Source organism: Dunckerocampus dactyliophorus, chromosome 13 (assembly GCF_027744805.1).
Source record: "Dunckerocampus dactyliophorus isolate RoL2022-P2 chromosome 13, RoL_Ddac_1.1, whole genome shotgun sequence".
Lineage (NCBI taxonomy): Eukaryota > Metazoa > Chordata > Actinopteri > Syngnathiformes > Syngnathidae > Dunckerocampus > Dunckerocampus dactyliophorus.
In genome coordinates, this window is record NC_072831.1 from 6,159,941 (window position 1) to 6,172,680 (window position 12,740).

At 40.8% G+C, this 12,740-nt stretch overlaps 1 protein-coding gene across 2 annotated transcripts in view; it reads right to left on the bottom strand.

Moving 5' to 3' along the window:
• The window catches only part of apoba (apolipoprotein Ba), a 35,838-nt gene that overhangs the window by 14,964 nt on the left and 8,134 nt on the right, over window positions 1-12,740 (bottom strand). For both annotated transcript variants that reach the window (XM_054795476.1, XM_054795472.1), the window contains exons 6-19: window positions 12,477-12,629; window positions 10,102-10,244; window positions 9,947-10,023; window positions 9,394-9,850; window positions 8,247-8,391; window positions 8,031-8,177; window positions 7,734-7,945; window positions 6,290-6,497; window positions 6,044-6,214; window positions 3,626-3,826; window positions 2,461-2,628; window positions 1,823-2,028; window positions 1,531-1,713; window positions 19-149 (exon numbers count right to left, since the gene is read on the bottom strand). In XM_054795476.1, the coding sequence (XP_054651451.1) occupies window positions 19-149; window positions 1,531-1,713; window positions 1,823-2,028; window positions 2,461-2,628; window positions 3,626-3,826; window positions 6,044-6,214; window positions 6,290-6,497; window positions 7,734-7,945; window positions 8,031-8,177; window positions 8,247-8,391; window positions 9,394-9,850; window positions 9,947-10,023; window positions 10,102-10,244; window positions 12,477-12,629 (2,602 nt within the window). The remainder of the gene's footprint in view (window positions 1-18; window positions 150-1,530; window positions 1,714-1,822; window positions 2,029-2,460; window positions 2,629-3,625; window positions 3,827-6,043; window positions 6,215-6,289; window positions 6,498-7,733; window positions 7,946-8,030; window positions 8,178-8,246; window positions 8,392-9,393; window positions 9,851-9,946; window positions 10,024-10,101; window positions 10,245-12,476; window positions 12,630-12,740) is intronic.

Consider the following 12,740-nt stretch of genomic DNA (forward strand, 5'->3'; position numbering starts at 1 on the left):
AGTGTTTTAATATACTACCTTCTGCCTTTAGGGTTAGCCTCAGAGAATCAATTTCACGGCGACCAGTTTTTCCTTCCCTGAGTGTATCCCGCTTGATGGTGGCAGTGTACTCTGAAACATCCCCTGTGGGCTGGATTACAACTGTAGCCCTAAGAGAACACAAATGTTGTTATTTTCGGGTACCAAAAGGGTAGAGTACTTAAAAAAAAACAACAACAAAAAAAACCAAGCATTTTTGGAAAGTTTCATGTGCAAACTATGTCTAAGAATCAATTAAATGTAAACCTTCCTTTCCCAGAACAACACAAAACAGGTCAATTACAACATTTCAGTGTGTTGAAGTTCACTGACCAGAACAAATATTACTACTGCAGATTGCACTGCACAACACTGTTGTATAATACAGGTATTGTTGTAAATACTGTATATACACGTGTGTATATGTTGTATATGTTGTTGTGACACCTTCATTTCCCTCACAAGATTCATAGAGTTTACCTACCTCAAAAGTGTCATCAAAATAGCCCCTAAATTGAATCTAAATCACTGTATTATATTGTATCACTGTATTATTACCTCCGCCAAGCACAGCGCCAAGTGCGGCGTGGAAGTTTTGTTTTTGTTTTTGTTTCAAAATAACTTCAAAAGTTCTGAATGGATTTGGATGAAATTTTCAGGAATTGTCAGAAATGGGATAATGGAAGAACAGTCATAATTTCGGGGCTGATCCAAAATTCTAAAATTTCAACCATTTTCCCTCAAACCAATTACCTGCTACTAGTGCCACATTTCTCAACCGATTCAAGCCATTCCAACATCAACCCATTCAACAACGTCAGGACATTCATGCTATTAGCCACAGCACAAAAATTCCTACATTTTTCTTCCGGAACGCAAAATACGCAAAATAGAGTTCTAGCTACTTCCACTTTTCTCAACCTTTTTCTCGGACTGTTCCGACATCAAAGCATTCAACTAATTAAGGACATTAATGCCATTTTCTACATACCAAGAATTCCCACTTTTCTTGACATTCCCATTTTTTGGAATGCAAAATGCCTTTGATCTAAAGAGTTCTGACTATTTCCACATTTCTCGACCGATTCAGACCGTTCCAAAGCCAAAATTCTCAACTCATTCAGGACATTTCTCCTTCCTGGTACATTCTGCTATCCTGCTAGGTGTTGCCATGCTAACAATAGCATGTTAGCATTGCTAGCATGCTAAGGTTAGCATACAAGCATTTTTACCTATTTTCATGGGTGGACACATATATAAACACGTAGCACTATCATGTAAGGTGTTAGCATGCTGTCGTTAACATTTCCATCACGCTAACAATAGCAATCTAAGTATGTTGATAAAATAAATGTAGGACTAGTATTTATGGTGTAAACCCCAATATGTGGGGAATTATGGTGCTTGGCAGAGGTCTGTCTCTCCGAGTGCTTTTCTAGTTTTCTATCATGCAGTGGAAGTGGATTCATATATTAATATTTAGATCATTAAAACAACAATTCAATTACTCACATGGTTTTGCCAGTCAGAGGATAATATGGGGCTTTGTCCATTGAGGATGCATTGGAGTAACAAAGAACTGTGCAGATTTTGAGACCACTAAAGAGGGAATGGCAGTCAGTTGAGTCAGTTGTGTCCGTCACAAGGGATGGTAGTGTCATTGTACGGCCAGAGGAGACTGACACCAGCTTGTTGCTGTATAGAAAGAGAGAGATGGAATAATCAGAGAGAAACACCACTTTTATAGTCTTTAATGGATGTAATATCATATGAAGGTGCAGCGAGTATTTTAGGAAACACTAACCTGAGAGTGAACAACTGCGTGTTTGATTTTGGAGCGGGGACGGACAGTCTAATTTGGTTTCTGTTGATGGTGATTTTAGCATTAAGCGAGCTCTCGTGGTACATGCTTGTGTGCATCTCAAGCCCCGCCTGCACAAAATCTGGAGCATGAACTCCCATTTGGGTGATGAATTCTAACCCGACAGATGGCATAAATGACAGGTGACCCTGCACAAAGAGAAAGCAGAGCAAACACGCTGAACAGTGAATGATTTAGTGTAGAATAAGGGTGTGAGGGTACATACACAGTCGTCCAGTTCACCAGTTCGCACTTCAAATTTCACAGCTTCACTTGATCACAGTTTTTTTTTCAAAAATATATTAATTAATAAATCATGCTGTTTCATGGTTGGATACGGCCTATTATTAGAAAAAAATGTATATTTAAGTAATGTTATGTATTTTTTGCCCTTATTATATAACCCAAAATGCACCGAACCATGGAACCATGACCTTAAAACTGAGGTAGGTACCAAACTGTGATAATGTCGTACCGTCACACCACTATAAATAAAACAAATAAACATACTATAGAATCTAACACACAACACAATAGCATAAACCATTTCCTACATGTGCAATAGGATAATAAGAACTCACTGTGCTGGAGGAGAACGTCATGCCTCCTTTGGCACCGGGTGCGAACACTCCAGCAAGAGAAAACTTGAGAGGGAAGCCAGAGGCAGTGGACAGAGAGAAGGCATTCTCCATGAAGATGTAGTGAATGAAGACTTCATTATCAGTCCTAGAGGTCCATTCAAAAAATGTCTGCAGGCAATAAAAGCAAACATGTTACACACATGCAATATAAGTTGAAGTTCAGGGGGTCATCCATCAGAAAGAATAGAAAGAACTGCGGTGAACACAATCCAGATTCTAGTTTCAGTTTGCACTGCTTATCCTGAAATGTACACCCTGCACTGGTTGCCGTCAGTCAATTACACCTATGAATAATTAAGCGTACAAATGAACCTAGCATACAAGTAGATAATGCACTGATGATGCACTGGGAGATAATGCAGCTCCACTACCTTCCTCATCACCGAAATCCGACCAGTACTCGGCTCACGGGACGAAGTGGGGGCTAAATCACTGTTGATGCACTACACTGCTGATGGGGACGTCATACAACTTCATGTCAAAAAATCCAAACTATCCTATCCCTACTGGCACTATTTTCAGTTAAACGATGAGCATCCTTTGTACACGGACAGAGATTAGCGGGGACTATAGACTTTTGCTATTTCCAGTATTACCTAATACTAGCCAACAATTTCATGAGTTAAAGGCAGTCGGTACATAAATTATTAGGTGCATCCAGACTGAATGTACCGTCCATGTAACCATGCAGTTTATATTAAAGCATAGTACTCTGTCTCATAACACGGGGTAATGGTTTGCTTTACGAGTCGTTTACTTTCCAGCCTGACAATGATCACATTAATAACCAAGTCCCATCACCCATCATGTTCTCTTTCTATGGCGGCACCATAGAGCTGTATCACAGTGTGGTACGAGGGCCTCACTGTCTACTGCCAGAAGGCTCTGCAACGAGTCGTGCACACAGCGAGCATGATCATCGGAACAGTCGACTCAACCGCAGAACCATCAGCATTGCTGGTGACAACTCCAACCCCTCTCACTGCCACTTCAGCATCTTCCCAGGCAGAAGGTACTGGAGCCTTCAGGCCCGTACCACAAGACTCACAAACAGCTTCATCCATCAAAATTGACAATAACAAATCTTGAATCTAATTAATCTGACCTGAAGAGGTAGATGTCGGAAGAAAGCATGGAAGTACATGAATAGCGTCTCTGCCATCCTTCTCATTTCGCTGGTCTTCATATACATCTCATTTTCAAGAAGCCGTAGGTAGACAGTGGCTTCAGGGGTCGGTGAAGAAAACACATCATTTATGACCTTCTGGATACTCTTTGTAATGTCATGAATAAGTTGCTGTGGCGCCTGGAGAGATGTTTATACAATGGGGAAAATGAATATTTGATCCCCAGATCATTTTGAAGGTTTACCCCCATATAAAGACAAGAACTGTCCAGAGTTTTTATGGTAGTTTCATTGTTACCTTATGTAGTGGTTTTGTGTGTATGGGTACTAGCACCAACTGGAACTATGCTACAGTTAAAAACAGATTTCCTGAATAAACTGCACGAAGCTGACATTAAGTTTAGTACATTTATTCAATCTAAAAACCACGCCTGTCAACGGAAGTTTCATTTAACGGCACTGTTTTTTTAAAGCGCGATTAATGGGCGCAGGTCCCGTTTGACCCTCGGCCCACACGGTAGTTTGAGGAAGTAGCCATGACTGGAGGCACAAGCCGGAACCAATACTGAGCAGAAATGGACAAAGAAAAGGGTATTTTCATTGGTAAATTTAGCTTCAAAGCGCTGGCGGATGGCTCTCACAATAAGACCAAAGTTATTCGTACAGTATCTACTGTCGCTGTGATTGGAATTGTCACGGACTACATTGACTTGCCAGAGAACCAAGAAGGTATTGAAGCACTGCCAGTATTTCTTTATGGTCATTCATACAGTGGTACCTAGGCATACGAGTGTCCCAACTAGCTAGTGTTTTCTTTTAGATGTGAGCCGTCCTTCACTGATTTTCCGCTTTGAACTGCGAGCTAAAATTTGGGTACGAGCTGCTAGTTAATGGGAGGAAGAGCTAGCAGCACTAGCATTAGCTGCGCACTTGTTTGTCATCAACATATCGTAAAACATACATACATAATAGTGATCTAATTTAAAGCACAAAATGAATACAGACCCACAATCCACCAGTACGAGCCTGGACTTGTTTTTTTTCAGGTTGTGTGCCGAACAAATATGCATATTAGCACTCAATAAGGTCGTCAAATCTTACCTTGATGCATTCCCACATAGTATCAGCGTTTGGGACCAAATATGAGGTGAAAGAAAAAGGGTAAAAATGCGGTATAGTAGTCTATCTGTACAGCGTGCGACAAGAAGGTGCGTTCAAGGACCGTTAAACAAACTGGGACAAAACGCTGCTGGCATTAAAAATGCAAGACCTGGGGGTTTTCTACATGTATATTATTTTTTTAAATAAAATAATGGCCCATATTTGCAAAACTGATATCCCTTTACATAAAATTTGATGTAGTTATTGTAGTTGCGTATCAACTTGTTTACCACAAAGAGATTTACATCCTTATTATAGATAAAAACGTATTTCTATCTGCGATTAAGTGCGATTAATTATGGACAAAATGTGATAAAATATTTGAATCGATTGACAGCTCTAATAGAAACACAAGGCATTCGGTGGCAATGAAAAGGCAGCAGTAATTCCACGCCACTTTGTGCTTCGAATTTTGTGTCCTCACTCTTCACAAAACAAAAAACGGTACTATTATAAAACAGTTAAAAAAAAAAATCACAAATGTACAAATACACTAAAACCACAGACACTGGATAAAAGGTAACACTGCAAAATAAAACCAAATCTTAGCAGCGGTTAAACATTTGAATAAAAACTATTGCACACAAAAGCAGCATAGTTGCCTTTAAGTGCCAAGTTTAATAAAATGTTTGTTCAATAAAATAGTGGGATAAAAAACAGTGACAGGTTAAACTAAAAAACAAACATTTAAAAAAAAATTGTCAAACTAAAACCCCGTTAATAATAATCAAGTACAAATATTTTAGCCAATCTAATCTTTTTACATTGATGACCATTTCAATGCCTTCACCACACCCATGACTAAAAGACTACGTAAGACTAAATTGGTTGAATAATAAATTATTCATGGTAGAAATGGGAGTGCAAGAGCAAGCTCTTGTTTTTATGGTGCAACTTATGACATTCATATTATGGATGGCTGGAGGTTTGTGCCCAGTCTGATGAATGGGATTTGTTGACGCGTTTTGGCATTCTGCACGCTTCCAGGTTTGACAGGCGTGTTTAGTGTCTTGGCATCCCGCGTGCGCCTTCAAACCGTGGTTTAAAGCGCACTTTCTATGTCTTTGTTCCACAAAAATCTACCTTAATAGTTCTGGACGGGTCATATCTTTGTAAGGAGGTCTACCCCTGTACGTCAATCAAATCAGCAGGGGTTCAAATGCTTATTTGCCCAACTGTATTGGCTCTTTGTTCAAAAAGCGTAGCATAAAAAGTCATGCATTAAAGGCATCTCACCTGTCTTTTTCTTCTCTCTCTGTCGGGGGCAATTTTTTTCAAAACCCTTCTGATCATGTGGGCCTGGTCACTTGCCCAATATATGATTTTGGAGATGGAGTCTGGGAAGAAGCCTTTGTCTCCAAAAAGAGCTTCAACTGTTGCTTCAAATCCCGTTCCCTCAATGCCAAACTTGAAGAAGGCATTTTTAAGTGTTTTAATATTTACAACATCCTCTATCTATCAAACATACTCTTAAAAGCATACCTCAAATATGTCATAGTTGTAGTCAAAAACCTTCAGAGTGGTCTCCAACATCACCTCTTTGGGTAAAGTGTCCGTGTCATCGAATATGATGTTGCCCCGCACCGAACCCAAGGGGGAGTCGATCTTGTAGTTGCGGGACGTGCCCGCAATGGCGTTATTAGTGGGTAAAAGCTGATCTTTCAGGGCGAGCGCAATGTAGTGCCTGTGTCTTGTGTGAGGAGAATGAAGAAAAAGGTAAATATAACACAATTCATTCATGAACAGAAAAAGAAAGCTGTTATCAAGGCCAAAGGAGACCAGAGGGACTCCAGAGGGAGCTGCTCCCTATTGGTACATGTATTGTATATTTCTTAACTACCTTTTGAGTGTTAAGTTGCTGATGAGTTTAGCGTTCTTTGGAAGATGACACCGTGAGTCAGACTGTTTTACAGTGTTCCCTCATTTATTGCGGGGGATAGGTTCCCAAAATAGCCCGCGATAAGTGAAATCTGCAAAGTAGCCAACTATATTTTTGTACAATTATTATAAATGTTTTAAGGCTGTAAAACCCCTCAAAAGTTCAAATTTTGTTTACATTTTAATGATCAACTTACGAGATTGGACACAAGAAATTAAGTGACTCACGCACATTTCACTCCTCTGATGGTGGCCTGCCCTGGTGCTGATTGGCTGTAGCGTTTTTGTATCCTTGTTAAAACATATTCCTCCTCCTCATCCTCCATGAACCGAGTATTCCAGGCACCCTACAGCCGCGTAACTTCTGCCTTCATTCAGCATGTATGATCGCTAGCATACAACAGGAAACAGGCAGTCCTGCACGGAGATTGATTGACAATGGTCTACAGCCAACCAGAATGCAGAACACAATGGGCAGGTTCTCCCTTAGCCAATCAGGACTGTTGTGGCTCTATATTTACTAAGACAAACTGGACATGTCTGGACACGTCTTCAACTCTCACGTGAGTATACAACACCCTGTACTGGTAGCAGTAGTAAATACAATAACAAACACATGCAACAGAGCACCGATAGATCTAATACACCACGAGGATGCAGAACACAATGTGCGTTCATACACTGCAAAACGATCAAAATTGTACTTTAAAGAAATCAGCGAAAGAGCGAAACCACGAAAGGTGAATCGCGATGTAGGGAGGGAACACTGTATTGAGTACTGACCTCCTGCGATTTCCAGTGGGTTGACAAGCTCATCGTGAGTGTACCGATAGCTCGTGATTGGCTTCTGCCAACGAAAGAGCTACCGTTTCCTCACTGACTCACTGCCACTGGCACAGTATTTAAATGATTAGTAGTAGTTTTGAAGTATTGGAGATGTCACAAGATTAGAACATGGTCATAAATTAGCCGCATCGCTGTACGAGCCACAGGGATCAAAGTTTAAGAAAAAAGTAGCGGTTTATACACCGGAATTCACGGTACTTACCGGTCCAGTTGTGGCTCATTGGACCTTTGGATGTTTTTCAGGTGGGAGACCACAAAGCTCCTGAGTTGTTCATCCTCCAGGCTCTCTAAATTGTTCACAATGTCTCTGATTAAATCTCGGTCTGGTTTCTTCATCAGGATCAGGTAAGCTGCAACACGTTTCTCAACAGGGCCCTGAGACTGCTGATACACCTCCTTGAGGAAGTCTTTGATCTGTCAGTGAGCAAATGATGAAATGAACATATAACCCGTGCCAATTCACATGAGCACATTTAAATACCTCATGGAATTACTTTACCTGATCAGTAATGTGCATCTGCCTGAAGGCCTGTACAGCTGATTTTTGGTTTGATAATGAAATGTCATTTCTTTTGGCACACTTCATAATGGAGGAGATGAGGGTAGGGCTGGCAGTTTGCATTGCTTGACCCATGATGCCAACAACCTGGTGGTTAAACAGTCAGAAACATTCTCACAAAAAAATCTTATATAGGACTGGCTTGACAATCCATACCCTTAGTACAAGGAAGGATGTCTCCTCGGGGTCAGTCGGAAAATCTTCAGAATCATTTTTTTTTTCTCCTGAGCAGTCATTTAAGAGCGTCTTCATGAACTCTGACACAGCTGCGACCTCCGGGGTTATCTTCCCTTTATGGAATCTGTGGCCAACATAAATACAGTCAAACCTCGATTTTCGGATGCCGCAGTATTTGTATGAGTTGGTTTTCAACTAAGTTTTTCGCCACGGTTTTCATACATTGTCATACAATGTTGCGTGTAACAAAGTAGTCCATTTGCGCTGTACAGTATCAGTCCGCGGAACTGAGTGCCCAAACTAACCACCCTACGCAATGGTGACTCATTATTTTATTGAGTGTGACTGCTAAATAACGCTACTGAATTAAAAAAAGAAGTCATCCCAAAGTATGAAGGTGCCGTCCCTTCCCCTCTTCGTTACACTAAACGTGCATGCATCCATTCCATTCGTCCTTTCAGATAATTATTACAATTATTACACACAATTTTAAGCATGTAAACTAGAATTATTTTCATCAAACGTATTTTTTGTTAATATTTGGGTGCGTGGAATGGATGAAATGGACTTACATTATTTCCTATCGGAAGAATAGCTTCGGTTTTCATACATTTCAATTTTCATCTGACTTTTTGGATCAAGTGAATTAACTTTTTGAATTAATTAAAACTGAGGCACCACTGTATACGTGTGGAAATGTTTTGTGGTAGCATGTGTTCGACAGAGTTTTTTTAAATGTGTGTTTTATTTTTTGCACAGTGCTGTACAAAAGGTCACCAATGCATCCTAAAGCAGTAATTATAAAGTAAATAGGACAGTTAAGTTTTACAGTTCCTTTGAAATGTTACTTTGTTGAGTGTTTTTGATGGGGTTTTTTTCCTTAGTACTTACAGATAGACTGTTTCATTTGTTTTTTACTTTCCTGTTGTTGGATTATTAAGCCCTACTTGACTATTCATTCAAGACTCCAGATGATGTGGCTTGAGCATCTGGTCAGGATGCCTCCCAGACACCTCCCTGGGGAGGTTCAGGGCACGTCTGACCGGTAGGAGGCCTTGGGGAAACCTAGGAATGACTCTAGCTCCTACGCTAATGAAAAAAAAAGACGAATGATAGTTGTTCTTACTTCTTGACTGTGTTGCCAAGAGCATACATGATGGCTTTGCTCTGTCTAAACTGAGCCACACTGAGCATATCTTGGACTCGTGACGCATCAGGGTTTGCCTGGAGACTTAGTCCGTAGACCAGGGCATCAACTCCTAGTGCCGCCCCATCGAGGGTACGGATGGCCTGAAGCATGGCGCTGGTGCACTCCGAGGTCCCACACTGAAGCAGGACCTGCCACGTAAGCCACTTTGAAGAACGCAGCATCTCAGTGACTGTTCCACTCAGAGTGTCATTCCTTAAGGTTCGTAGGGTGGACACCAGCTTATGGAAAAGGCTTGTTCTCTTTTGCCCCTGGTCAGACAGCGACAAAGCTTGGAGCTCCCTCATGGTGCTGAGAGCAGCATCCTTTGTCTGCGATGGAGAGTAATCTTCAGGTTCTTCAAAGTAGAGTTGCTTCTTATGGCTGGGGTCAACATCTGCACCAAAATAATTCAATCATTTTTGCATTTTCCTATAAAATATGAACCGATTTTACATGTCAAACTCAGCAGGCACTTGACATTTAGATCTACCAAATATTCGGCTGTTGGTCCTGCTGGAACTCTGAAAGCTGAGCTCCTGAGTTACCACAGATGATATTCCACTGTCCCTGCAAGGCACATTAATTGCACGTGTGAAGCATAATAAGTACACAGTTGTCACAAAAAATATTCAACGGATGGCTTACCCATTGGAGAAGGGTTGATATGTGTGTTTTTCTTTGCACAAAGCAGCTGTGATGTGTGTTCCTTTTTTATCAAACTGGTAGTCGCAGTCTTGTTTGCTTGTGATCAGCTTGGACATGGGGCTATGCTGGAAACCATTCACAACCTTGTTTTCCATTGGGAACACAAATTAAAGCCACATGCACATTTTCTTGCTGTAATGATTATACAGCGTGTGTCTCCAATTTGATAAACACTGAGTACATAAAACTAATCTGACTAACGTACCGCATCAATAGCTTTTGTAATTCATGTTTTAAAGTTTTTAACCATATTGCATTTGTGCATGTAAAGGCTCTTGCTTCTCTTGAGCCTTTTTTCCTTGCTATCGGAGAAGCAGTCAATGATCACAATTCAATTCTACTAAAAAATAAGAGCAATATTTGCTCACAGCACTGGACTCTACATCGACAAGGAATATGGACGAAGAGCCCAGAATGAAAGAGTCCATATAGCAGTTGTTGCAGCCCTCTACAAAGTCAAACTTGTGTGCTTGGAAAGTGAAAGTTAAGTTTGTGTGAGAGACTTGGCTCGAACTGGTTCTAACTATGCTAATACACTCCTGACCAGTTGAAAAATTGCAAGAATTTGCATTTTGCAATGTTGGATCTCCAAGTAGAGCCTCAAAATGCAAAAACAATAAATGGGAATGAGACAAAACGTTTTGCAATTGATTGCAAACAAGCATTAAAGTGAAATAGGCTTTTGAAATCAGCTGATCAAAAGTTTAAAACTACAGCTCAAGAAACCCCAAAGCCACCCTGAAACAGAAATAAAATGTTCAAAAAAGGACTCAGGACTGAGTAGCCCCGACATTCTTGTTAATCACCTCAACCTTGGCTTGGGCATGCTTGATGCCAGTGTTTCCAGCAGGCTAGTGGGAATGTTGCTCCAGGTGGTGAAGATGGCGTCACGGAGGGCATCCACTGTCTGGAACTGATGTCCATTTTTGTAAGCTTCCCTTGCCATCCATCCCCAATTGTTCTCAACTGGATTTAGATCAGGGCAACACACAGGATGGTCCAAAAGAGTGAGGTTATTCCTCTGGAGAAGTCCTTTGTCAGGCGGCCATTGAGAAGTGCAGCGTTGTTCTGTTGAAAAAGCCAGTCATTACCATACAGACGAGGGCCCTCAGTCATGAGGGATGCCCCCTGCAACATCTCCACAAAGCCACCTGAAGCTCCATTGTTCCATTGAAGGATCATGATGTGCCGTTTGGAAAACATCTCAGGTGGGATCTCCTTGTCATGCCAGTAACAGTGGAAGCCATCAGAACCGTCATTTTTCTCATAAGAGAACAAAACTTTCTTCCACCTTTCAAAGTCCAATGTTTGAGGCTCATGCAAATTCCAAAGGGGCAGTTTTGTGGTTTTGAAGGAGATGAGGCCTTTGATGACATTTTTTGTTCTTCAACCCCTTCTCTCGCAGATACCAACTGATGGTTATTGGACTGCACTCGGCACCAGTAACAACCTTCATTTGCACCGAGGATTGTCCTGTGTCTTGATGGACAGCCAATTGAATCCTCCGGCTCATGACATTTCAACGGTGCAAAATGTAAATTCTTGCAGCTTTTCAACTGGTCTTAAAATTTGGATCAGGAGTGTATCGTGTCTGTTTACTAGCTTCACTCAATACTTTTCCGTGGGTTGTCTGTGAGTGTTGCACAACTGTAGTTGTGCTGTGTGAGTGTGTGTGTGTGTGTGATAAGAAGGCCTTCTATAAGCTGTTAGGCTGAAAATTTAGTTATTAGACTGAATCTAAAGGTTTAATAATATCTAACATGTATTTCCGGTATCCTGTTGATAAAATAGTTTCTGTTAAATATGAAAGATATCCATCATTACGTCTGTCAATTTGTCCATGGTACTAGAAATTCATAGTGTAATTTGTGTAGAGGAGCGTGGTCACAGGTGGGTGCACGTGCTTATGCACACGGACGCCATAAATGGCGCACACTTGCTTGTGCAGCGATGGAAGGAGGAGAGAGGAAGGGATGGGAAGCTGTGATTTTTGTTACATTACCGTTTTCGTACGGATTCTACATTGTACAAAAGGTACAAAGTGGGCGCAACACATAGAGAAAAGGTCAGTGTTGGATAAATGGAGGTGTGGGCAAGCAAAATTATGAATAATAATAATAATCGGACAATGGTATTGAAAGTCAAAAATCGACCACATTATAAGCCATCCTTATTCATCATTTTATAATTATGCTAGTTGAAAATGTAGGTGCTGATCCCAACATTTTGTCACATGTGAAATGTTCACTTGACATATGTGTACTTGACTTATTGTATTGTATTGTATGTTGATATTGGATCCATTGTTGTCTTACCAGCTTTTGAAGCATCGCAAGTGGACTATTTGTTAGTTGTCTGCTGTAGAACTGGTCACACTGTGATAGATCTCTCGAAAGGGTCACCCTGACTGCAATGTTCTTCCTTGTGTTGACCCTTAAGTTGGTAAAACACTGGCCATGCACTGTACTCTGACAGAAGAAGAAATAATATAGATATATATAAGAAAAGCACCTTTTGTCTATTAAGATAAACATCAACTGGTGGAAGAAATGTTTAGAACTTATACGTTATTTACAGAA